General features: G+C 35.0%; 1 protein-coding gene across 2 annotated transcripts in view; it reads left to right on the top strand.

Moving 5' to 3' along the window:
• The window catches only part of CRISPLD1 (cysteine rich secretory protein LCCL domain containing 1), a 46285-nt gene that overhangs the window by 6052 nt on the left and 14033 nt on the right, over positions 1 to 26200 (top strand). The window contains exons 3-12 of one of the 2 annotated variants that reach the window (XM_003902881.4): positions 18089 to 18207; positions 18534 to 18666; positions 19641 to 19756; positions 20481 to 20581; positions 22271 to 22411; positions 22586 to 22646; positions 22756 to 22822; positions 23018 to 23148; positions 25868 to 25911; positions 26005 to 26077. In XM_003902881.4, coding sequence (XP_003902930.1) covers positions 18089 to 18207; positions 18534 to 18666; positions 19641 to 19756; positions 20481 to 20581; positions 22271 to 22411; positions 22586 to 22646; positions 22756 to 22822; positions 23018 to 23148; positions 25868 to 25911; positions 26005 to 26077 — 986 coding nt within the window. Of the gene's footprint in view, positions 1 to 18088; positions 18208 to 18533; positions 18667 to 19640; positions 19757 to 20480; positions 20582 to 22270; positions 22412 to 22585; positions 22647 to 22755; positions 22823 to 23017; positions 23149 to 25867; positions 25912 to 26004; positions 26078 to 26200 lie in introns of those variants that run through there. The other variant, XM_009213230.3, reaches the window with a different exon arrangement.

A 26200-nucleotide genomic window follows, 5' to 3' on the forward strand; every position in this document is an offset into this window, starting at 1 on the left:
GTTTTCACTTCTGTCCTTTTCCCTTTCTACAGGGACTTCTGTACTCTTTTGACTTTAAATATCCTGTATTTGTGGCTCCATATTCTGTATCTCCAGCTGACAGCACTGTCTTTGAGCTTCATTTGAGCTTCATTTTTGTATTTCCTACTGCCTATTGGACCATCTCCATGTAATATTACTCCACAGACATAATACTGCACACTGCAAGTGTCAAAAAAAAAAAAAAACCAAAAAAATCTGCCTTATCCTTTTCCTCTACCCTCACCTGCCAGCCTCTTTGTTGATGATGAATATCACTAACATCTTCTCAGTACTTTCTAAGAAACATACAAAAAAAAAAAAAAAAAAAAAAAAACCAGAAAATTGGTCACATCCTTAACTTTTTACCACACATTTCCGTATATCATACACACACGAACATCAATACACCATTACTTGCCAAATTGTGTAGATTCTGTCCCAAATGTCTTTTGAATCCCTTTCTTCTATTGCATTATAATCTTTGCTCTTTTCATACCTACACTGGTACCACAGCTTCCCACCTAGCAGACTATACCAGTCTGTTCTGTTCCTCCTTTTTTTTTTCCTTCTTTTTTTCTTTTTTGAGACTAAATCTCGCTCTGTCTGCCAGACTGAAGGGCAGTGGCACAATCTCAGCTCAGTGCAACCTCCGCCTCCAAAGTGTAAGTGATTCTCCTGCTTCAGCCTCCCAGGTAGCTAAGATTACAGGCGCACGTCACCATTCCCAGCTAATTTTTATATTTTTAATAGAGATGGAGTTTCACCATGTTGGGCAGGCTGGTCTCAAACTCCTAGTCTAAAGTGATCTGCCCACCTTGGCCTCCAACAGTGCTGGCATTACAGGCATGAGCCACCATGCCAGTCTTTGTACCTACTTTATTTCTAATTTACCTCACTCTCCTCACCATTAGTGAAGGTGACTTTTCCCTCAAACCAGTCTGTGCTAGTTGCTTAGTTGCACAACAGTTCTGTTGACTTCTGGCTGCTCACAATTTAAAGCCCACCATGATTAGCTTATAAATGGAAGCATGTTGTCCAATCTGCCCCAGAGTGGTCAACTCCCTTGTGTTTATTTGAACCTGTGTTCCCATTGAATTACTCAGTGTTCTTGAAGATGGGCATACCTCCTCATGCCCTCGTGCTGGGCTGGAGTGCAGTGGCACTGTCTTGGCTTATTGCATGTCCGCCTCCCAGGCTCAAGAGATTGTCCTGCCTCAGCCTCCTGAGTAGCTGGGATTGTGGGCGTGTGTCACTTCGCCTGGCTAATTTTTGTGTTTTTAGTAAAGATGGGGTTTCACTATGTTGGCTAGGCTGGTCTCGAACTGGTGACCTCAGGTGATCCACCCGCCTCAACCTCCCAAACTGCTGGACAGGTGTGAGCCACCGGGCACGGCCACAAACTCTTACTTTTCCCTCAAAACAGCTTAAACTTTGTCTTTCCTATAAGGCTCCCTCTGCTCTCGCCATTCCACTGCTGCATTCCTATTTATTTAAGCCTATTTATAGTATTAAAGCCTATTTTTTTGCAGTGAAATATCATACTTGTTTTCCTTTCTAAGACTGAATTACTAGAAGGATAAGTATCATACATTATTTATCTTTATAACTAAGCTTGGTGAATAGAAGGGCTACTCAGTAAACATTTGTTGATAGAATATTGTTGCTCAATAAATACTTGTTGAATAAGGGGATGGATGGATGAATAGGTAAGATTATATGAAACAAATATGGAGGACAGGTAATACAGAGAAATTAAAATAATAAAAGTTCTGGAAGGTAGAATATCACCAAAACCAGGGATATCGATGTGGGAAATTGGAAACACTTGAGAAAAAAGTAATAATTCAGGATTTTTTCCCTAGTTTTTCAAATTTTCATGAGCTGCTAAAAAATGTCGTATAACATAGAGCTACTAAACTGTTAGTAAATGTATTGAAATGTTGTGGAATTTAAATAATAAAACAGATTAATGAGTCTTTACCCCTTATTGCATATTTTTAACATAGTCTGTAAAATATTATAGATAAAGTTCAGAATAGTTTGTTACTATACAAAGTGTACCTAAGTGTAGAATGTACTTTAGCAACCAGGGAGGGCAGGTGACCTAAAAAGGACATGTGGGTCAACTGTGTAAACTGTTTCTTGCTGTTATTACTGTTTCCCTGTTTTTTTTGAGAAGTGTTGGCAGACACTCTGCTGGGGAGTTGATTGCTATGCATGCCTCCTCTCCCCTCATGTATTGGAGAGGCTATGGGCAGAACCTTCACATGAATGACACTTTTCTGACTGTAAAATGAAACACATCTGCTTTCGCTAGGGAACCAGAACCCAAGGGCCAAATAACTGGTGGTACTTTCAGTCCTGGGTGTATGTTGATGCAAACAATGTCTTGGTTTCAATTGGTTACTTGTGTTCTTTCTAAGGCCATGCTTAAAATTAGAAATTATGTTTTGTTTTTTTCCTTCTGTGCTTCAGTACAGAAGATAACTCCAGAAACTGGACATGGGACAATCTAGTTTGTTGAACAGGGTAATGCTAATCTAGAATATGCAAAAGTGATTTTTAGCTTGTGAATTGCTTCATTTACTCTCATAAATTCACATTTTCTAACATTATTTGCTATCAGTGATATATGTCCAGAATAAATGTAGATAAAGAAATGATGGCCTTATGACTTCCTTACCCATAGCTTGTGTCCTGATCTTGGTAAAAGTGCCAAGAATTCATTGCAATAAATATTTTATTGCAATTAAGGTTTAATGGCAATTAAGGTTACTGCAATTCTTAACTCCTAAAATAATAGTTTTCTCTCTGTATACTGTTGCTTGACTGGTCATTTTCAAAAATGAAATATTTTTATATCTTTGACATACGGTATCTACATACACCTAAAGGTATATGAAATTTCTGTTTATTTAAAGAATATCATTATTACTGAAAACTACTTGCTTTAATAGTAGTATTGAGATACAATAAAGTTGTTTTAAGTATCATTTTCTACAGAATTTTAAAGTTTACAAAACTTTATTTTGAATATTTTTAAGACTTCGACCTTTAAAGTGAGTGTATTTTTCTTTTTGAAGATTGCACCATAGATGGCAATACCTATAGAAAGAAAAGTGACATTACAACCCAGTTCTATTCTCCCTTAAATATTAGCAACATATCTATGGGTTTAGAAAGACAAGAGAAGAAAAGTAGTTTCAATAGGAGAATGGAACATCCAGAGCCTGAGATATGCCACAAAATTTTGGAATTGTGCTTTTATTCATTCCTTTATTCAGCAAGTATTGGGAGTTTACTAAATCCCAGGCACTATGTAGGCTCCTAGTAGAAACAGAACAAACATTCTTCCTTGCATGGAATAGATGCGAGTCTCCAGACAGCCAGGGTGCCCATGTGGCAGACAGACGGAGTATGAGAAGTGTGGTAGGAGATGAGGTTACAGGTTTAATTGGGGAAGAGATGCAGATCATTGTAAAAACTCTTTCTTTTAGCTGAGTTTATGATAAGAAGCCATTTGAGGCATTTCGACATATGAATAGCATGACCTTCCCTACATTTATTCAGAATCATTCTGGCTTTGTTGAGAACATACTTTAGGCGGTATGAAGAGGAGCACAGCTGTGAACAGGAAGACAAGGCAATTGCAGTAATCGTAGAATAGTTGATGGTGGCTAGGAGTGGGGTGACAGCCATGAAGGTAGTAAGAAATGGAAAGAGTATGAATATAAATCCTTATGTGATCATAAAATTCATCTTGGAAAATTAAAGGAGGCCTTGTTGCAAGATGAATGAAATTGACTTGGCTGGCCAGCCAGCCAGTAGGCTGGGATTTCCTGCATTTGATGCAAGATCTAAATCCATCCAAGCCTTGGCTGCCGTGTTTTGAAAACTGATGGCAGTTTCCCCTCTGGTTTGAATATCAGTGGAGAAGATTCTGGATCCTTCAACTTGCAAGGACTTCTGGAATGGTTGCAGAGATTCCAGAAATCACTGGTTACCCATTTTACCCACACAATTTCAAGAGATTAGAGGAGGAGGAACGCAACCTCTGTCTCCTCCCTTTCTGGGACAGATTTGCCTGCTGTTTCCTCACCTAGTCTGCCTTCCCTCTCAAAACTCAGTCTCCTTCCTCCCTCCATAAAAACAGAAGATGAGAACTTTTGCATGAGAAGTAGAACAGGAAATTGTCCAGTTTCTGCCCAGCAATCACTATTAATTGCACTATCATGGGAATGTCTTTGGGATTTTATTTCATTTTGGCAGACTTATTTGGCATATGGGGTATAGCTGTACAGTTTGCGCCATTAGATCTTGGAAGCGTTGTAGTTGTTATTTTTTCTAAGATGGGGAAGAATATGGATAGACCAGTTTTAGGTAGAGAAAGTTGGGGCTCAGTTTGAGACATATTCAAATTGAGATTTAGCTTAGATATCGAAATGAATGTGTCAAGTATGCCATTAGATACAAAGCAGTTAATATATGGAGGCAAATCTTGAACATGAAATTAGGACTCACCATCATTTAGATGGTATTTAAACTCATGAGGAGAGATGAGGTCGTCAAGGGAATGAGTATAGATACAGATGGTCAAGACATGAGTTCTTGACACACTTTAAAGTGTAGAGGTAGGGAAGATGAGAAGGAAAAACACAAAGAAAATTGAGAATTAGGAAGAAAACCAGAAGAACATGATGGCCTGGAATTCAAATGAAGAAAAGCAGAAAGAGTGATCAGCTCTGTCAAATGCTGCTTATAAAGCTCAAGTAAAATGCAGATATGACAATTTTACAACATATTTGACAATATAGAGGCTACTGAAATCTGATAATACAGTTTGGATGAAGTCATAGTGGTCTAAGACTAGTTCAAGAATGGGATCAGAAATATTATTCATTACTTATTTATCGAACATGCAATATCTCCTATGGGTCAGGTGGTACCCACAGTCTTTTGTTTTGAGTCAGGGTCTCTGTCCCCTAGGCTGGAGTGCAGTGGCACAATCACAGCACACTGCAGCCTTGACCTCCAGGGCTCAAGCCATCCTTCCACTTCAGCCTCCTGAGTAGCTGAGACTACAGCAATGTGTCACCAGGCCCAGCTAATACACAGTCTTAACTCTCTTCCAGCCTAAAGTTTTCAACTTAGTTTTAGAATAGATAATTCAATCTGGGAATGTATCTCAAATTTTATGACAATAAATAGGAAAATGTAATTTATTTGCACAATTTTTGCACTTTACTGAATGCCTTTATTTAAATATGAAAATATAATAATCATATAGTCACACTTAAGAGTTACATTTAGTTCAGGAAAATTCTCTCTTTGCTATTGTTCAGGCTGTGCTCTCTCACATATTCCTTACGGGAATTTATACACCAAATCATTGCACATGGCTTTAAAATTTAAATTCTTATATTTGTAGTGATTTTTACTAAATCAAAGCCAAGTCTTTATAAAAATGGCTATGGGTCATTGCTTTATTTATATATGCATAAATATACATATGTTATATTTATACACGCACATACATCATGGAGGATGTTTATACATGTATGCACATATAATACATTTATATGTATGATATTTAGTTTACAGGAAGAAAAATGTGAAAATTCAAGTGGTAATGAATTATCTGGTGAAGATATTACAGTATATCTAACCATGTTCTTATTTTCCTAAATATTTGTTGCCTTCATAATTTTAAAAAGCTACTTGTAAGGCTTTTATAATTGATTAAAGTGATTTGTTATTATTGATAAATTTACATTTAAAAAGGCATTTAAATCAACAAATATTGATTGAGCACTTATGTGACAGCCACTGTTCTTAATGCTGAGGAATGCATTAGTTTATAAGGCGTTTGACAAGTTAATGAAAATAAGCAGAGTGAGGTGATAGAGAATGAGGGAGGTGGAGCTAATCCTATTGGGTAGTTGGAGAAGGCTTTTCTGAATTGGTGAATTACAAGGAGTCAGCTAAGGAAAGATACAGAGACCCATCATTCTAGGCAGGAGAAATACTAGGCACAAAGTCTTCAAGTCAGGAATAAGGTTGGAATTTAACAAAGAAGGACTGTGGGACTGAATGTTATTCCATAACAGGGTAAATATTAGAAAATAAGGTAGACATAAAAACATGGGCCAGAATCCTTTTTTTTTTTTTGAGACAGCGTCTTGCTCTGTCACCCAGGCTGTAGTGCAGTGGCACAGTCATGACTCACTGCAGCATCAAACTCCTGGGCCCAAGCAGTCCTCCACCTCAGCGTCCTGAGTAGCTGAGACTACGAGCACATACCACCACACCCAGCTAATTTTTAAATTTTTTGTAGAGATTGGTCTTGCCATGTTTCCCAGGCTGGTCTTGAACTCCTGGGCTCAAGTCATCTTCCTGCCTCGGCCTCCTGAAGTGCAGGGATTATAGGCGAGAGCCACTGTGCCTGGTCCCAGAATCCTTTTTGGCCTTTTAGGTGAATAAAAATTTCTGTTTTATTTTGAATTTTTTTTGAGATGGAGCCAGTGTGGTGGCTCATGCCTGTAATTCCAGCACTTTGGTTGCTGAGGTGGGTGGATCATCTGAGGTCAGGAGTTCGAGACCAGTCAGATCAACACGGTGAAATGCCATCTCTATTAAAAATAGAAAAATTAGCCAGGTGTGATGATGCATGCCTGTAGTCTCAGCTACTTGGAAAGCTGAGGCAGGAGAATCGCTTGAACCTGGGAGATGGAGATTTTAGTGAGCCGAGATCGTGCCACTGCGCTCCAGCCTGGGTGACAGAGAGACTCCATCTCAAAAAAAAAAACAAAAACAGAAAACAGTAAAGTTCAGAGATTTAATAGCAGCGAAGAAGTTTAGTATATTATTTCAAGGTATTGACAAGAATCAGAGATTTAAAGTAATAATTTCTTCTCTGATTTGCCATTGGTCACACCACTCTATCACACCACTGTATGTGGTGTCACCTGCTTTCCCTTTGGAGACATTTGACTAGGCAACATCTGGAGATTAGAAAGAGGTAATCAAAGACATGTTAGTAATGGATTAATTTTTTAAGTACTCAGATATTAGGTAATATGGATCTAATACAGATACATACCAGATAGCTTGTTTGGGGTTCATATTGCAATTGAATGCTAAATACATATGGCTGTACAGGAATCTAAATTATGAAAATTATGAAACTGTTGACCCAAATATGTTACTTGGATTACCGGGTTATTAAACTGGCTAAAAATAAGAAGCTGAAACTGATCTGGCGAAGCTTACTTTTTTCTTCTTTTGACTTGTTAACAGAATCAGTAAGGTGTGATTAAGTCAACTACTTACACATACATGCTAATTGGGAAAAAGACAACAGATTTTCTTTATTGGCAGCTCATAAACCTCAAAGGCAAACATTTGAAAAAGGACACAGTCTATTTAGTAAGCCATGCTTTATATTTTAAGTTTTAAGCCAAAACATGTTTTGAAAATAGTAGAATATTAAAGATAGAAAGCATATTTTTGTCATGGCAAAGCAAGTAGGTATGATTTTGGGGGGTAGAAATAAGGGGTGCTTTTGTCTAATAGTACTCAAACTTTAATGTGCATATGAATCCCCTGGGAATCTTGTTAAAATATGTATTTCGATCAATAGGTCTGGGAACCCCAATATTCTGCATTTCTAACAAACCCCCAGGTGATGTGGTGGCCGCTGTTCTAGCAACCTCATTTTAAGTAGAAGGCTTTATCCTTCCTGGAGGAAGTGAGGTTTAAATTGGGACATGAATAATTGTAAAATACAGGTTCTTTATTTTCTCCCTCCTCAACTATCACATTCTCCTCCCCCCCTTTTTTTTTTTATATAAGGTACTGACTGTAACTGTTAAGGCAGGAAAATGGAATTGCTTTTTCATTTTTTTTTTTTTTACAAAGTACTTATAATGCATAATGTTGGAGAAGTTTGAACAATAAGATTCTCTCCTCTAAGGCCTAATGTTGAAGTCAGTCTAATTGGAGGAGAAATGGGAAATGAATCTCAAAGTTAGTTAATGGCACAATTCTGCTGGATACTGAAAAGTGAAATACAGCCACTGACAGAATAAACCTTAAAGGCCATATGAGTAAGAAGGGAGGAAGTAGAATTTCAGTTGGGTAAGTATGAGGGGTTGGATGGCAGCAACTAGATAAAAGGATAATGAGCTATTAGGCAAGACTGAGAGTGAACACGGGACTTAGTGTTTCTAGAATGTCCCCTGTATGTTGTTGCAAGTCAAACAATACAAAGTAACCACCAAAATGCTGGACAGTCTGGTAAAGGGGCTGCTGGTAATAAAACGTAAAACTGTATCTTATACTTGCTCAAGACATATTAAATCCGTATCTGAAATAATGAATGAGATCAGATGTTGTCCAGAGAAGGAAAATCAAAATGAAAAAAAGTGTTGAGGGAGGGGCAGCTCTTGAATGAAGATGGAATAAGAACATGGGAACTCCTGTGTGGAAAGAAAAGGCCAAGAGGTCTACTAAATCAAGGGTACTGTGAATAAGTGAGTACAACCTGAACAAATACAAAGCAGTGCTATTTCACGTGAACATCTACCATGTTATTACATGTGCCTTGAGATTTTTGATGCTAAACAGATCTCGCCAAGCCTGCTCCCCTTTGCAGATAGTGAGAATGCCTATCGCCCTCCTTGTTTTCTTTGTAATGAATTTCTACTTCCTTTAAGATTCACTTAGAGCCTAACCTGCTTTTGTCTAAACCCTCCATACAGAATTAGGTGCCTCCCAGACCCAGTTCCCTGGCTTCCATAGCCTCCTTTACATGCCGCTGCTTGCAGTGTTTACATCCTTGTCTCTTTCTCTAGCCTCACATTCCTTTGTAGGAAGGGTCTGTGCCATGGTAATCTTTGCATTCCCCAGTTCTGTGGCTGACACATGCCCTAAGCTCAGTTTGTGTTAGCTGGAAGGAAAACAAAATGGGATGAATGAAAAAAATGAAAAGATGACGAGATTTTCAACAAGAATTTAAAGTGGACAGAATGAAAAGGATTTAATTCTGTCTTGACAAAATAGTTTTATTAGAAAATTGCAAAAACATTCTTTTTAGTGAAAGCTTTTCACTAAAATGTTTTACATAATTACATATCATTGCAAGCTTGACATGATATGTAAATATTGTTTTACATATCCTGATGTACTCTATGGAAAAATATAAAATTATGTAAAATGTAATAAAAAATAAAGTTAGGTAAAACCATTTTATATATTTTAAACATGAATTTATGCAAACAATAATTTTACATAAAACAATTTTATATAAAACAAAATTTTATGTTTTTAAGTAGAATAGTTTTTGGCTTAGGGCAAACTCATTCATTTTGGGTTAGTGCAAACTCATTTAGTAAACATGACAGGTGGCCAAATTATCACTGGATTTCAGTGACTTTCTGAGTTGCACTGGGTTTCTGACATCTCTGTCTCACGATCTGGGGATGGTGAGAAGCCCTCTGAAGTTCAGGATAGGATCTTCCAGGAGATACAGTGATCAGAATGCCAAAACTCTTGATGAACTGTTTTCAAGATGTAAGTCACAGTATGGTAAGAAGTACAAATTAATATATTTTACACTGCATATAAATCATGAAGAATTTCAGAATAAAGCAGTGACGAGTAAAGCCTCTTAGAAGAGGTATGTTTTGAAATAGTATTTGGTAGAGGTTACCATCATTGTGTGGAAGGGCATATGGTGAGACCCTCATCAGTAAGGGATTGTGGTGAAAATATGTGTCCAGCTGATTCAATGGGGAGGAAATGGCTGTCACAATCTGTGTGAATTGATCTAAGCCTCAATTATGGAGATATTTAGGCTTGGTCAGATTTTCCCAAATGGTGGAAACAACCTTGTTCTGTCAAGTGTGAATCATGGCAGACTTGAGCAGCACAGCCCTGTTCCATTGTCTTATCTGCTTCTTATGATGAAACATTTTATTTGAGGTAATATGACAGTATTAGTCTGACCTTTTAAAGTGAAACTTTATTACAAATTATTTCCAAACTTTGAGTTTCTTGAGCTTTCTTGACCTAAAAAATGTTTTTTATATATAATGTATGTATATGTTAGTGTCACCTGAACTTCAGGGATACTTGGAGACTTCAGTTGGAAATGAATCTCAGAAAGATTTCTTTTTAACTAAGGTCTTAAATTAGTTAATTGTTAAGAATTTGCAACAAAGCTAGGAGTAACTTACTCCAACCTTTGTTTTGTAATTCATGTTGTCTTAAACATGAATTATAAGATTGTTTACTCTCTCGTTGGAACTTTAGATAGCAGTGATTATCTTATTTTTCAATCATTCAAAATTTTGAATTTTAATTTCTCTCTTACTCATATAAATACCAGTAGTGTTCTAAATTACTGGTAATGTTCCAAATTACTGGAAGAGACAGGCTATGTTAATTACAGCAAATCAAACAGATTCTCATAGGAACAGGGGAAGAAGAGAGCATTCATTAAGATCTAGTATGTGTCAGGTAACAGGTTGTTAGGCAGTTTGCTAATCAAAATTCTGTGAAAGGTTTTTATTTTCAAATATTTGTTTCTCAACAGGAAACAAATGCCACAATAACTAGGGTTCAACAGTAAAATAATAATAATAATAATAATAATGAAGGGCCTATACGCAGAGTTGTGGGCAGGATTAAGGCGAGCCATGGGGTGTGGCAGGGTGCCCAGGCTTTTGTGGTCCTGACACAGGCTGGTGAAGACAGGTGCCTGGAAGCAGGGTCATGTGAGAGGACCTGGTCACCATTGCGGTGAGGCCTAGAGGACTCAGAGGGGCAACACATTCTGAAATTCACCTCCCACCCTTGGAATTCCTGTTTGTGTGTTTTGTTGGCCAAATCTAACCAGAAGCTGGGGGCAGGAGAGCCTGAGGTAACTCAGTATGTGGAGCTATATTGTGAAGACACTGAACTTGGCAGTAAGGGGCTGAGCTGACTGTGTGGGGTAAATGAATATTTAGCACTATCTTCTTTCTCAGAGTTTTAAATAAGGACTTTTGAAAACCATTCTTTAAAAAATCATCCTTTTAGTCATTGTTTTAATATTGAGGAAAATAATGCTATAGTCATATTCCTGAGGAATGTCTAAAAATCTGATTGAGGATGCTATGGTTCCTAAACCAGCTTTGAGCTTCGTGGCATTCAAGGAAAACGGGAAACTATGTTGTTTGTAGCTTTCACTGCCTGTTTGCAGGCACAGCAATTTATCATTCTTGAGGCAGGAATTATTAGTGGAAACTTATCGCAGAATTCTTAATATAGCAATAGAGAGACACCAAGCAATGTAACATAGTCGTTTCATTAAAAGTATGTAAATATACATTTGAATATTTCTTATAGTAGTCATCTTTGGTTTAAATTGAAGTTTGGATGTCAAATTGTAGATTTCAGTTTCTATGTCTCCATAAACTGTCTTCTTTTGTCCAAGAAGTTTTTCACTTGTTAGATCTTTTTTTAATTTCATTTTGAAAATTTGATGTTCCCACATAAATACACAAAAGCAATTATTTTTTATTTACTTTCAAAACCTAAGTTATGGTTATTTTGATATTTGAATATGAAACATAAACTAATTCATAAGTAGATACTGCAGAGGGATTTTTTAATGAGTTTTCCTATCATGCATTTTTATAGACTTGACTTTTAGATCAATCCTGCATCTATATAAAATTTACTGGGTTATGAATAAACTGAACACATGTTTATTCTTATAAAATGGCATAATGTCTATAGATGAAGACTTAAAGATCAAGAAGTAAAGAATATGTATAGATCAGGACTTAAAGTACCATCAATTATATGAGACATTTGCAATTACTAAAGGATTTTCTTGATAAGCGAGGTAGGTAAGGTATGGTCAAACTTGGGGAGGGGGACCTTGACACTGAGATGAGATGAGCTTAATCAGTAGAAATTCTATGGAAAATGTAAGGACTGTAATTCTGTAGAAAATTAATGGCTTTGCTGTCCCACAAAGACTGTAAGCCCTATGTCATGCATCTGATGTAATATTCAATATGATATCTGTATATATTGATACAGTGGGTTTAATTGAAATAATCTTGTGAGTGTATCTGCATATTAAGTTTCCATTACAAAAGGTATTTTAATTTTAATAAAATATAGAGGAGTTTTCTAAATTGTTAGGGTGCTATTTTTTTAAGGTTTTAAGCCTTTGTTTTAGATTTTAAGTGAAACATTGCCACTCATGCCTCACATCTCTCAATTTGCAGGAGACCCTAATTTGTGCATTGCCTTAAGGTAATGCTTCTTTCTCAGTAGTTGGCAAAGTCACTGTGCCCTGTAACATAAGTGTTTCCTTTGAAATCTGAGCCTCGTGCATTTTCCCTATAACTACAAAGTCTATTCAGAATGGGTGAAGCACAACACTTAAAATACCTGAAGTAATTGAATTGTAAGGAATGCAATACAGCTGCTTGCCATAGTGCATTTAATACCAGATGATTTAGTCACAAAAGCATCTCACACTCTTTCCGCACAGATTTATTTACTTATTTATTTCATTGATGTCTGGGAGAAAATTACATAGCTTTACAGATGTTATAATGAGTCATTATATTTGGAATTTGAATCTGATGTATTCTGAACTGTCCAATGTGTTATTTTCATAGAATAACGAACTATTGGGATATCTTGGAAGTTAGGTTATTGCTGTAGTTAGGATCACATTGACAACTTACTCTATCAGATTCTTGGATTGTAGTTTCTGATTTAAAAAGGAAAACAAAAGATTTGGGGAGGGATTGAATTAAGATGGATGATTTACAAACCTGTTTTATTTCAGAAGTGGTAGCATAGCAAGAATTATATTTTAATGCAGTATTTCTAAAAAGATAATTCTGTATGCCTTTGATTTTCTCAAATCACTTCTGCATTCATGAGCTACTTGAAAAATTCTGGTATTCCTGATAGCTATGCAAAAAATTATATTTAGAAGTCTGTGCTTTATTTCCAATATTTTACCATCATATTTTCAGTACTAAACTGAAGAAAGGCCTGGTTTTAAATTTTTATTAAGATTATCTTCTTATTCAACTAAATGGAAAGTTGTATTGAAGGTTCTCTGTTGCATTTATATGTTATGAACAATATTAAAACAAATACTTCGAAACAATTGAGCTCTGCTGTCATGGGCTTGTAATCAGAAAATCTGAAATCTCCTTGGTTATCACAAAACCGCTTCTCAAATGGCTGTTTGATAACAGCTTTTGCTTCTTAGGTAATAGAGATGCTCTTCGTTGTCATCTTAATTGTCATCAGATGCCTTTGTCACCAGAAATAGTATTTTACAGCTGATTCTTATGGGATACTACCAGCAATACAGGATGTCATCTAAGAGACCATGATGTACAGACAATGGAATTGGAAAGCTGAGTCTTTTCCATTTAAGTACAAAAGAATTTGGAAAGACTTATTTCAGCTCCGTAACGTTAGAGATAAGGAAATAGAAACCAAACTTGATGTAATCAAAGATATAAGTTTGGAAATAAACAGTTTAAATGGGAAAGAGAACTCTTCCAGGGGGTTCCATGTATTTTATGGTTTGAGTCATTTGAACAATGCAAACTTTTGTCTCTGTCTGTATAATAAAAGAAGAAGAAAATTGATCACGAATGCCCTTGACTTACATAGGTCCAGAACACACAGCACTGAAGAAGGGGTATTTTCAGCACCATTGGAAACTAAAGCGTAATTCTGTCATTACTTCTGTCAGCCCCTGACTGCACAGAACTGGGATAGGTAGGGTTGGAGATATTGGAGTGCTTTTCTGAGTTAAGCATGTACACTTATGTGTCTCAAAAGAAGGATGTTTGGGGAATTTATTGTTCAAAACTTATTGCAAATGCTAAGAGACAGTTTTAAAAATAATTCTATCATTATTTTCAGCTTTCACTAGTGGAAAGGTAAGACTTGAGAGCCTCCAGCCTAGATCTGGACTTCCAGCATAACTGCCTTTGCAATGCTCCAAGAAGGAACAACTTTCAGATGTAGTTGGGAAATAGAGTTGTTTTCATTTTGGCACACCTCACGTGTATAGAAATGGGTACCCAATTACTCATTTTATAGAGAAATGGTAATTGTAGTGTGGTTTGACTTTAAATTAGTGCTGGGTGAATAGTTCAGAGGAAGAAAAAAAGAAACTCTTTAGGCTATCTTGATTTAATTTGCAAACCTGATTTTAAATAGAAATGTATAGAGACTAACCTACATTTAATGGGGTGGGTATAACTTATTGGCAGTTTTAAAACATGAAATATGTTGTAGCTTTAAAAAATATGTGCCATGCTTATTGTTAAGTCATGGTAGAATTTCTTTCAATAAGTTTTTAAGACTTGATTTGTATTATTGAACTTGACCTAAACAGCTATGCTTTATTCGATTCTATGAATAGATAATTACTTTTCGTCACTAATTAATATTAATATTGATAAAGAACTAAATTTTGGTTGCATGCCCCTCTGCTTCAGCACTTATGTTAAAAATGTATGCCCTTATTTTAGCAATATTATAGTTTATTCAGTATGCTTTTCCCACTATTTTTAATGGATTAAATAAAATCATAAGTCATACCTTAAATACAGCTTATGCATTGTATATATTCAACATTGAATTTTAGTCCTCAAAGTGATCTGAGTTGCCTTCTATTTCAGCTAACAAATTTACAAATAAGAACAATTAGCTCAAAGTATTTGAATGATATGTTTTACATTTTATTCTGATTTCTATACAACAGAAATATAAGCAAACTTGAAACACTTAGATACACTGTAGTGTATTAAACTAGTGTGGAACTAGTTGTATATCTTTTCTAAAAATGATCAATTTTCAATTTCATAGGGAAAACTGACACCTAAGATTGTAGAATCATATGTGAAACAAGAGTAAATTGAACTTGAGTAGAGGCCATAAGGATTCTTTTAAGAGCTCAGCTGAATGGTCCTCACTTGAGGTGTCTCACAATTGCCCTGACTTGCGTTGCCATCATCTGAGGGCTCGCAAACTCACAGGTCACATGCCTTGTATAGAAAAACTCACATCTCTGGAGTATCGTCTGCATCTCTCTCTGTGGTCTCTCCATATTTTCTTTCCAGCTATCTAGTCATGGTAACTGGACTCCTAATTCATTGGCTTAGGTCTATCATGATGTGTCTTAACAGGAAAAACAAACAAACAAAAACAGAAGCCTTCTTTCCTAACCTAGCTACCCAAAGTCTCCCAGCCTCTTTCTGTTTATTAGAATTGAGTCACTATTTAGCTCAAATTCAAGGGGAGAGTGGGGAATTCAACTCCACCTTTAGTGGAAAGGGCATTTTAAAACCATCACAATTGTTTCAAAGCAATTATTTTTAGCCTTCTAGGAACTGTTTCTGTTTTTCCTATTTTCTGGCTACTCTTTGAATATGAGATTGATATATTAAAAAAAAAAAAAAAAAAAAAAAACCCTACAGGTAAGTGTAGTTATAATGTGTGTATAACTAGAGAACTCTGCAAGAATCTGATTTCCTGGATTGCAGATAATAATTTGTCCCTTAAAGACAACCTATGTCTTTAGGGAACTCCACCTGGAAACCTGCTTGCTTTTGAGAGACGATTACTTCTCCAACTTTCTAGATACAAAAGGAAATCAACATTTTGCTCATTTTCTGGGACTTTAGCCAAATTCATTGTTTCTTACCTAATTCTTCTTTGGACAAATAGTGACCACAACTTGAATCATACTTTTGTATAATAAACTTTATGTATAATTATAAAATTAGGTCAAAGTTAAGTGGTAAGGTTTAATAATATGCCCATAATTGGCAAATAAAGTGCTTACCTGATAATATTTGTTTACAGCATTTGTTTCTGATGTCCATATCTTAAAACCAGTCATCTTGAATATTTGACACTAATTGAAAGTAAAATTAAAACTTTTATGAAAAGCAACGACTCTTGCTGCTCTTATATTTTTAGTTGCATATAAATACACTATTTTTGTATTTTGCTAGAAAATTAAGACACGCTAATGATAAACTTATTCTAATTTTGTATAAATTTTCCTTTGTGATTTGATCTGTATTTCAGTACCACAATGGAATGGGGAGGAATGTTCACCTATGAAAAATTATATGAATGAATTAGGAATCTTCTTCTCCTCAAACATATATTTCTTTTTCCATGCATCTTTGTCCCTAGGGTGTTTTCCTTTTGGCGTATTGATGTGACTAGATTTCCTGTATCCTTTAAAAATCAAAGCAAGTGAACAAGTTCTCCCTAGACTCTGGCATCTCATCTATAGCTTCTGCCACATCTCTCTTCCTATCTAAAGTATTGAGAAAGTAGCTCACATTTGTTTTCCGTACTTTCTCTTCACTTATTAATGCTCTGTGTTCTGATTTCTTCACCCATCATTAATCTGAAGTTGCTTTTAGTCATGAATTAGTACTTAGGAAATCTTGGTTTTCTGTGTTATTCAAACTTGTTACCCATTCTCTACTCCCAAAGTATCTTTTCTCTCTCATTACTTCTATAATTTCATATTAATTAGTTTTTCTTTAACCTCTTTTATTCTGTCTCGCCTGGCTTCTTTTGTTATCTTGTTGGAGTTTTCTCCCTTTAGATTTTGACAACCCCAGAATTTTCTTTTTATTTTATTCCTCTTCTCATTCTATATCATATTCTCAAATAAATTTATCTCTGGTTGAATAACTTCACGATTCATATCTTCAGAGCACATTTTTTCCTCTGGATCCCCAGTCATATAGTTCTACTCTCTACTTGGCATATGTGCCCTCATACGTCACCCTTGAAATATGCATGGAAATACCTAGACACACACTTCTATTACAACCATCTATTTCTCTCTCCCTATTTCCTTTCTTCCAATTTGGTAGTATCGTCAGTGTTCACCTTTTCTTTCCCTTACCGCCTACTCCAGCCATTTATCAAGTTGTAGGAATTTAAATTCCTAAACATCATTTCACTGTCTACTCTTTTCCAGCTTCATCACTGTCACTTAAGTTATGTCCTCAGTTTCCATTCCCAGATTTGTTTTCCCGTCTTCATAACATGCCCAGAGTCCTGTAATTGTAGTGCTAAGATTGAACCCAGGTCTACCTAACTCGGTGTTTTTACCACCACACATACTATAGTGCATATTTTTCAAATTAATAACTTGAATACTAAACCCAGAACTTCAAAATTATTTCAGTAATCATTTCACTAAAATAACTTAGTGATTTTAATTATTTCTTTTTAAATTATTTAAAAAAATGAATTAGTTATTTAATTTTATGTATATATTTTTATGAGAATTAGATTTGTTATTCATGTATTTAAGAAGCATTTATTAATCACCTTGTCCAGATGATAGACACTAGAAAATAGACCAAGGATACCAGCAGCACTGCCCTGTTCAATTTACAGTCTCATGAAAGAGATAGATATGTAAGCAAATACTAATATTACAATGTAATAAGTGCTAAACAAAGAAATGTAACAAAGCCTTAAGAGTCCCAAAGGGGTAGCTTACATCTAAGAAAATTGATATGATGTCACAGAAAAAGTATTTTATAAAGCTGGATTGTGAAGGAAGAGTGGGGACCTGTCTGACAAATAACTGGGAGAAGGATGCTTAGGCAGAGGAAACAATGTCAGCAAGAGCAAGGACTTGTATGCTTTATGATAGGGAAGAATGGGACCCCGGATCTTGGACTTTATGTGTATGGGGATTTGTTTTATGTGTTTAGACAGAGGAATCACTTCAGCATATTCGTGCTCACTTAAGTAATTCTAAGCACGTGTGGGGCAATTTGGAGGGTTAAGAGATAGAGACATGGAGATTGATTTGGAGGCCAGCACAAAAATTTAGATGACTTTTGAGTCTGGTGAGAATCCAAACTATGATGTTGACTTTGTAAAGAAAGAAAAGAGAAAATGTAAGAACTGCTCAACGCTATATTCTGAAGAAGTGTCCAAATGCTACATGTGCACATTTTGCTTTTGTTTTAAACTGTAGACATGGGATGTAGAGCTGGAAAGATCTGCAGAATCCTGGGCTGAATCTTGCTTGTGGGAACATGGACCTGCAAGCTTGCTTCCATCAATTGGACAGAATTTGGGAGCACACTGGGGAAGGTATCTTAAAGCACAACTTTTTGTTTCTGAAAACATTAATGTTTAAAATGAAATCCTTATTAATTCATCAGTGCAGTTTTTCAAAGACTTGAAAGAAAAATCATCACAAAACAAGTAACAAAAAATAAATATCATACCAGAACAATCAGCAATTTTTTAGACTTTAAATCATCAATTTATTAGTAATGTAATGGGCATAAATATTTAAGTTAAATAATTTGCACCAAAGTATCTTTCTACCAGATTATACCAATGTATTTTGCAATATTTAGTTTTGTATTTTCTGCAACTTTGCTTGCCCTCTGTGACTGTTTTCTCTCTAATAGATATAGGCCCCCGACGTTTCATGTACAAGCATGGTATGATGAAGTGAAAGATTTTAGCTACCCATATGAACATGAATGCAACCCATATTGTCCATTCAGGTGTTCTGGTCCCGTATGTACACATTATACACAGGTATGTTTAGGGGGTATTATACTTAATTCCCCAAATTGAGTTAATGTAACTATGAAAGAAATTAGGCTAGTGAACTTGTCTTTCTTATATCATTTAATATGGTTATTAGAAAATTATATGAATATTGATTATGTTGAATTGGCTTACAAATTTCTATAAACAATGAAAATAATTATCACACAAAAAAGTCCAAGCATCTACTTAAAAAGACATTATTTCAGTGATTTTGCATATCAAACATTTTTAATATGGCCCCAGTAATATGGGGAGAAATTTACCATCTTCAGTGTCAAAGTTTTATCTCAAGGAATAAAAATACAGTTTTATTTACCAATGACATTCAATATTTACATGTGCAACATGTATATATATATATTTATATTTCATGTTCACAATTGGTATGTTCTAAGTTTCCAAATCAAACAACTAAAGGCAGATTGAACTAGATAAAGCTCACTGCTGATCAGACTTATTATCAGTGAATATAAAGCAGATTAATTGTTCTGTATGCTTTTGCATGTGACAAGACTGACCAGCATCAAACTACCTGATAACCTGTGGCATGATGGAGAGATCATGTTGTATAAGAAATCTGGACATGTAAATTTTTGCTCCAGTGTTTGCTGTTTAGGATGTGATTTTCTGTTCCTTTCTCAGAAAAGTTTCTTCATAGACACGTTAATATGACATTAGGTTCGTGAGGATGTAACTTTTGAATTATTTACTAAGTTTGCATTTGAAAATGCCTGCATATTATAACCAGACACAGTTATTTTTCTGCAGCTCTCTTTTTAAAATTGAACTAGGTATTACTCAAAGACTCAGGGAAAAAACCCTTTTTGATTTGATCTCAGTTCATTTTGAATGATAAACATTGGTTTCTCACCTTCAAATTATATGCATTTTTCTCTCAGAAGTGTTGTCCTACTTGATTTCAGCCTGCTTTTTCTGAGCCTTTCATTTTTCTAATATAGGTGGTGTGGGCAACCAGTAGCAGAATTGGTTGTGCCATTAATTTGTGTAATAACATGAACATCTGGGGGCAGATATGGCCCAAAGCTGTCTACCTGGTGTGCAATTACTCCCCAAAGTGAGTAGACAAAACACTATTTCAAATGTACATTTTTCTTAACAAAAGGAAAATACCTTTATGTTCCTGATTGTTTCCCGTTTTCCGTGTGTATCACTGAATGAAGTGTATTATTTTAATTCTGTTTATTTAATATGGCAAAAATTATAGTTGCCTAATGCATAAAATAAATGCATAAAGGGGGATATGAAATATGAATGTATAATCTTTGTGAATATGGGAAGCATATTTTTATGTATTCACTTTTACTCACTAAACTATACTATCCATAAATATTGAATAATTGTTATTTATTAGAGATAAAAACTATACATTAATTGAGAAATGTATTTTCATCTGTGTAAAGACCATTTAAGGGATTATATGATTATATTAACAATGTGACACAATCATATTTAGGGTCAAATTCAAGTTTAATAATGGGTTTTTATTAAAACAAATGGAATATAGTGAATATTCCATGGCAGAGTTTGGCTTTCTGCAAAAGTTTGATGTCATAATTTTTAACAATATGTGTTTTAATTTACTTGAGAAATTTTCAAAATGAGGCAGTAATTTATATTTAAACCTAGTAACCAAAAGGGGTCTGTAATAAATTATATAAATGTGTTAAATCTATACACCAAAATAATTACTCAGAATGTTCATATATAGTGATGTTTCACAATATTTTATAAATTATGCCGTTAGACTACTTTTTAATAGAGCGTATCATCTCTTAAAGGGGAAACTGGTGGGGCCACGCCCCTTACAAACATGGGCGGCCCTGTTCTGCTTGCCCACCTAGTTTTGGAGGGGGCTGTAGAGAAAATCTGTGCTACAAAGGTAAGTGCTATTGTGTTGTAGTGTTCATGTTGATTTATACTTTAATCCAGCTCCTGCATTACTTATGTTTAAAAAAGCCAGAAGTACACTTAATGATTACACAAAAAGTCTCTAGAACTCTATTTCAAATATTTGTATTATTTATATTATATTTATATTAATAAGAATTTTGTTATACTAACATGAAATTTTTAAAGTTCCATGATTATTTCAGGTAACTTTCTGATTCTACTTTGAAATAACCCCAGAATGACAAGTATATTTATATTCTTAAAAGTCATCTTCATGTATGGTTGACTAGAGTTATTTCTATAACTGTCACTTTTTTTAAAGGATTTAGCAATTTAACACAATTTATTTTTAGCACTTTAAACATTTTTAACAAAATACCCCTTTGTGTATCTTATTGAACCATGCTCAATGAATTATATTGATTTTTCACTTCTCACTGCACACTATTCAATTTGTCATGCTAAAATAAGAAAAGTATAATAGTTACATAAAACTGTAAAACTAGTTTTATATTACTTGAGTAGTACATTGAGTAGTACTCTGAAATGCATTTGATGTCTTAAATAGTAAATATGGTGTCCTGTTTATAGCACATAAAGATAAACTGTTATGACAAAGCTTTGTGAAAAGTCATGCACTTGTGCATTCAAGTGAACATTTTTTACTGCCTTGTACTTTTTTTCTTAATGGTGACTAAAGGAGGAATGATGTAGACTGAGTATAATATGAAATATTTGAACAATTACAGCCCCTTTTCAGTGCTCATAATGACACATGTCTCTTTTTTTTCCCTTAATGATGCATTAACTAAAATGTGTAGAGAAGTGCCCATATATATCCCTGTGTTGTATAAGCCATTTAAACATTCCTGGAAGTATTTGCAGCATTTTTTCCTTGTGTGGGTGTTTTTCATATTCTCTATGTCCAAACCTCCAACCTGCCTGCCTCTTCCCCAGTGACCATTATCTTTTACTTAAAGCTGACTTTCCTGTGACTTCATACTTTTTTTTTAGGTTCTGAGTTCTTGGGCATGCGTCAAAATAATACGCCTCTCCAAAATGTGCCATTGTCAAGCCTTTAATAAAGGTCAATCTGGAAAAAAAAAACAAAACATTAAATTCAAAGTTTGAAATGATTCTCCATGGTCAAGTTTAAATTTCTGCACATTGACTTTTCTTCTAAAGGAAAAAAACTTGCTGTGGAGATGGATATTGTCATAAATAATAAGGGCATATCAGTCCTTCTTTAGGCCACATTTCCATTTGGGAGAAGTCTAAATGTGATCCTCCTGAAAATATTAAGAATATGATTTTAATTGAAATCACATTTGATTTTGCTAAGCCATGAACTTATTAGATCACTTTGTAGATTTCATGATGTCATTATGAAAGTCAAACAATGATATGTTGAAATATAAGCAAAGTTTAGAAGCGGCTTCATTGAATATTAGTCAAACATTAACATAAATGAATCAAGGACTTAAAAGGCTTATGTGTGTATTTCATTTACTCCAATGCAGTACCTAAGATCACCACCTGAAGCCAAATCCTGTGCAAAAAAACAGTACTGATTTTTCTAGTTCTCAATGTTAACAGTAGTAACAAAGTATATTATTATTTGTAATTTGTGCACATGTAAAATAGGGTTAATATTTCCTAAATCTGCTTTCTCTAACAGAAGGGTCAGACGGGTATTATACCCCTCGAGAAGAGGAAACAAATGAAATAGAACGCCAGCAGTCACAAGTCCATGACACCCATGTCCAGACAAGATCAGATGATAGTAGCAGAAATGAAGTCATAAGCACACAGCAAATGTGTAAGACCTCTATATTACTTATAAAATTTCTTAGGTACCTAAATGGTATGTCCATCAAGATTTTATTAATTTGAACATTTATAGAATGGCAAAAATTTTGTCATTAGGCTATATATAATGAATTACAACTGCTTTTATATTATATGAGTTATTTTGGTATTTTTTTCTTTATAGCCCAAATTGTTTCATGTGAAGTAAGATTAAGAGATCAGTGCAAAGGAACAACCTGCAATAGGTAATATTTGTTATTATTTTGAAAACTAATTGACTGAATATAATAACTATTTGTATTTTGTACTGACATTCAGAGAAACTAAATTTTGTGCCCAATTACTTTTATTTAGGTACGAATGTCCTGCTGGCTGTGTGGATAGTAAAGCTAAAGTTATTGGCAGTGTACATTATGAAATGGTAAGTATTATAAATGTAATTATTTGAGGATAGGGTCCTTCCATATAATATTTGATTTTTATTGTGCAAAATAACTTACATAAGTATATTTTGCTCAGAAATGTTTAATTTAAAATCATATAAATGGTAAATAGTTTGAACTTATGCAGAACTCTTATATTTTTAACATCCTTTTATCTCCTACTTTTTTCCAAGCAATCCAGCATCTGTAGAGCTGCAATTCATTATGGTATAATAGACAATGATGGTGGTTGGGTAGATATCACTAGACAAGGAAGAAAACATTATTTCATCAAGTCTAATAGAAATGGTATTCAGACAATTGGGTAAGTACACAAATAATCTTTTGGACCAGATAATTTTAAGTTGTAACAATGAACTAACACATTTTTAAAGAGCAAAGCATAGAATAATTTAAGAAGAAATAATTTGGTAATTTTCAAGGCTCATTTAGCTTGTAGTTTTATTAGACAAAAAGAAGATAAAGCATCTAAGTACAAAGTTGAACCCTTTTGCTTGTAATGGGCATGCTAAAACTCCAAATTTTTGAGTTGCATTAAAAATGTGTAAATTTATAGTTAATTCTCAATGTAAAGCAATATATTTTTTAGCTTGACAGAAAATACCCTGAGAAGGGTAATTAATTTGCATGTTCTTCTTGTCCTATTTAGGGAAAATGGCTTATTTCATGTAACATTAACTTCGTTGATAAGATAAATTACTTCACAGAAAAGAGCATTTTGAAAAGTTCTCTAAATATGTGTTATGCTATGTCATCTTTCTTTTGTCCGTTTAAAAGTATCTCAATATAAAAGCATTTAATTTTATTAATGTTTCTCCTATGAGGTGTACCAAATACCTTATTCCAAAACACTGTGCATTTTTATATGTACTGTATAGAAAGTAGAAAAATGGGGGCTTTTGAAATACCTTTTTAGTGTCTTTTTCCTCTAAGTAAAACAGTAAACATTACTGAACTTCATACAGAATGCCTTTTCTTAGGAAATTTGACATTGTCTCTTTTGTTACAATACAGTTGCATGATATCTTCACAGTGGGGTTAAGTTAGAATTAATAACTATAAAAAACTATTAGGGCCGGGCGCGGTGGCTCACGCCTGTAATCCCAGCACTTTGGGAGGCCGAGACGGGCGGATCACAAGGTCAGGAGATCGAGACCACGGTGAAACCCCGTCTCTACTAAAAATACAAAAAATTAGCCGGGCGCGGTGGTGGGCGCCTGTAGTCCCAGCTACTCAGGAGGCTGAGGCAGGAGAATGGCGTGAACCCGGGAGGTGGAGCTTGCAGTGAGCCGAGATCGCGCCACTGCACTCCAGCCTGGGCGACAGAGCGAGACTCCGTCTCAAAAAAAAAAAAAAAAAAAAAAAAACTATTAGGAACTCTTAAAAATTTGTGGAATGATCTCCTATGTAGTCTTTTTTTTATTGTTGTTTTTCATTTGTTTGTTTTGTTTTTTTGCTTTTTGAGACAGGGTCTCACTCTGTCACCCAGACTGGAGTGCAGTGGCGTGATCTCAGGTCACTGCAACCTCCACCTCCCGGGCTCAAGTGATTCTCCTGCCTCAGCCTCCCAAGTAGCTGGGATTACAGGCATGCACCACCACACGCAGCTAATTTTTGTATTTTTAGTAGAGACAGGGTTTCACCATGTTGGCCAGGCTGGTCTTGAACTCCTGACTGCAGTTGATCCACCCGCCTCGGCCTCTCAAAGTGCTGGGATTACAGGCGTGAGCCCACGCACCCAGCTTATACAGTCTTATTCAAAGGCCTGATGGGTGGTTTTTAGCTGTTAGTGATAACTCTTTTTAGCAATTTTTGTTGTTGTTGTTGTTAAGACAGAGTCTCACAAGTTCAAATTTTCCTGCCTCAGCCTCCCAAGTAGCTGGGACTACAGGCACTCGCCACCATGTCCAACTAATTGTTATTTTTAGTAGAGATGGGGTTTCACCAGGTTGGCCAGGCTGGTCTCAAACTCCTGACTTCAAGTGATCCGTCAGCCTCAGCCTCCCGTAGTGCCGGGATTACAGGCGTGAGCCACCACACTTGGCCAAAAGTTCTATAGAAATATTCATTAATCTATTTACTTGGCAAACATTTATTAATTACTTTCAATAAGTAATACATAGTAGTTATTAGCTTTAGTAAGCCAACCAGTGGGTGTCCCATTAAAGGACATTTGTCCTGTTATTTACTTTCTTTCCTCTTAATTTTTAATTATCTCTCTATTATAGAAATTCTCTTGAAACTTGAAGGCTATATTTAATAGGTTGTATATTTTATGCCTCAGAGAATGTTACTTCTTTTGGACACATTGTAGATGGGGAATATTAAATACTGAATTTGAAGCTGACAGAAATAAAGAGTTGTTGAAATTTTATACCTTCAGTTCTGAGCTAACATATTCAGAGAGTGAACCACGTTAAAGTAGCCTTACCTTTTGCAATAGATGTTTTTCTAAAAATTTGGATATATATATAAACCAATTATAATTTTGATGTGTAATTGTGTGCCTGATCTTATATTTCAGCATTTTAATAATGCATGTAAAGAGGAGAAGTTAACTCATTTTACTGTAGACATTTTGCTAGATACTAGGAGGAACAAAAAAGGAATAATGTACACTCCCTTCGGTACTTATTTTTTGTAGTCTTTTAACAGCATTGTTTTGTATTTCCTGTTGTGAAAGAATAAATAGTTTGGTCTTGTGGAGGCAGGAAATTAGTATTTGAGGGTTTTAATTTTGATAGGAATCAAAATAGATATAGCTTTATGCTATTATCTATAAGTTTTTGAGATTAATAATGAAAAGAGATCACCTTAAGAATGGTATTGATTTGGTTAATAACTGATGGTAATATGGATTTAGCATAAAACTGATGATGTATTCTTATATTGCTACTTGTCTAGTGTAAGAAGTGTTTAAAAAGAAAATTAAGTGTTCATAGGCTTGAAAGATTCCAGAAATGATGCTGCTGCTTATGATGACTATGTGAAAATAATGAACATTTCTGTATTTTTACCTTCAGCAAATATCAGTCTGCTAATTCCTTCACAGTCTCTAAAGTAACAGGTTAGCACATTCTTCATCTTATTTTCTTAGTACTATGTAATATGTTATTGCTTTCAAAGGATTCACTCATTGTTTTGTGTTTTAATTCTTCAGTTCAGGCTGTGACTTGTGAAACAACTGTGGAACAGCTCTGTCCATTTCATAAGCCTGCTTCACATTGCCCAAGGTAAACCAGTGTACACATAGGGAACTTTGGCCCTGCGATAACTGTTTTTGCCTGAAATTCTGGTGTCTCTGGGATTCAAAAGATGTATAATCTTGAACTGCTAAACTGGAGGGAGCAATGGAA

Source organism: Papio anubis, chromosome 8, assembly GCF_008728515.1.
Source record: "Papio anubis isolate 15944 chromosome 8, Panubis1.0, whole genome shotgun sequence".
NCBI classification, from domain to species: domain Eukaryota; kingdom Metazoa; phylum Chordata; class Mammalia; order Primates; family Cercopithecidae; genus Papio; species Papio anubis.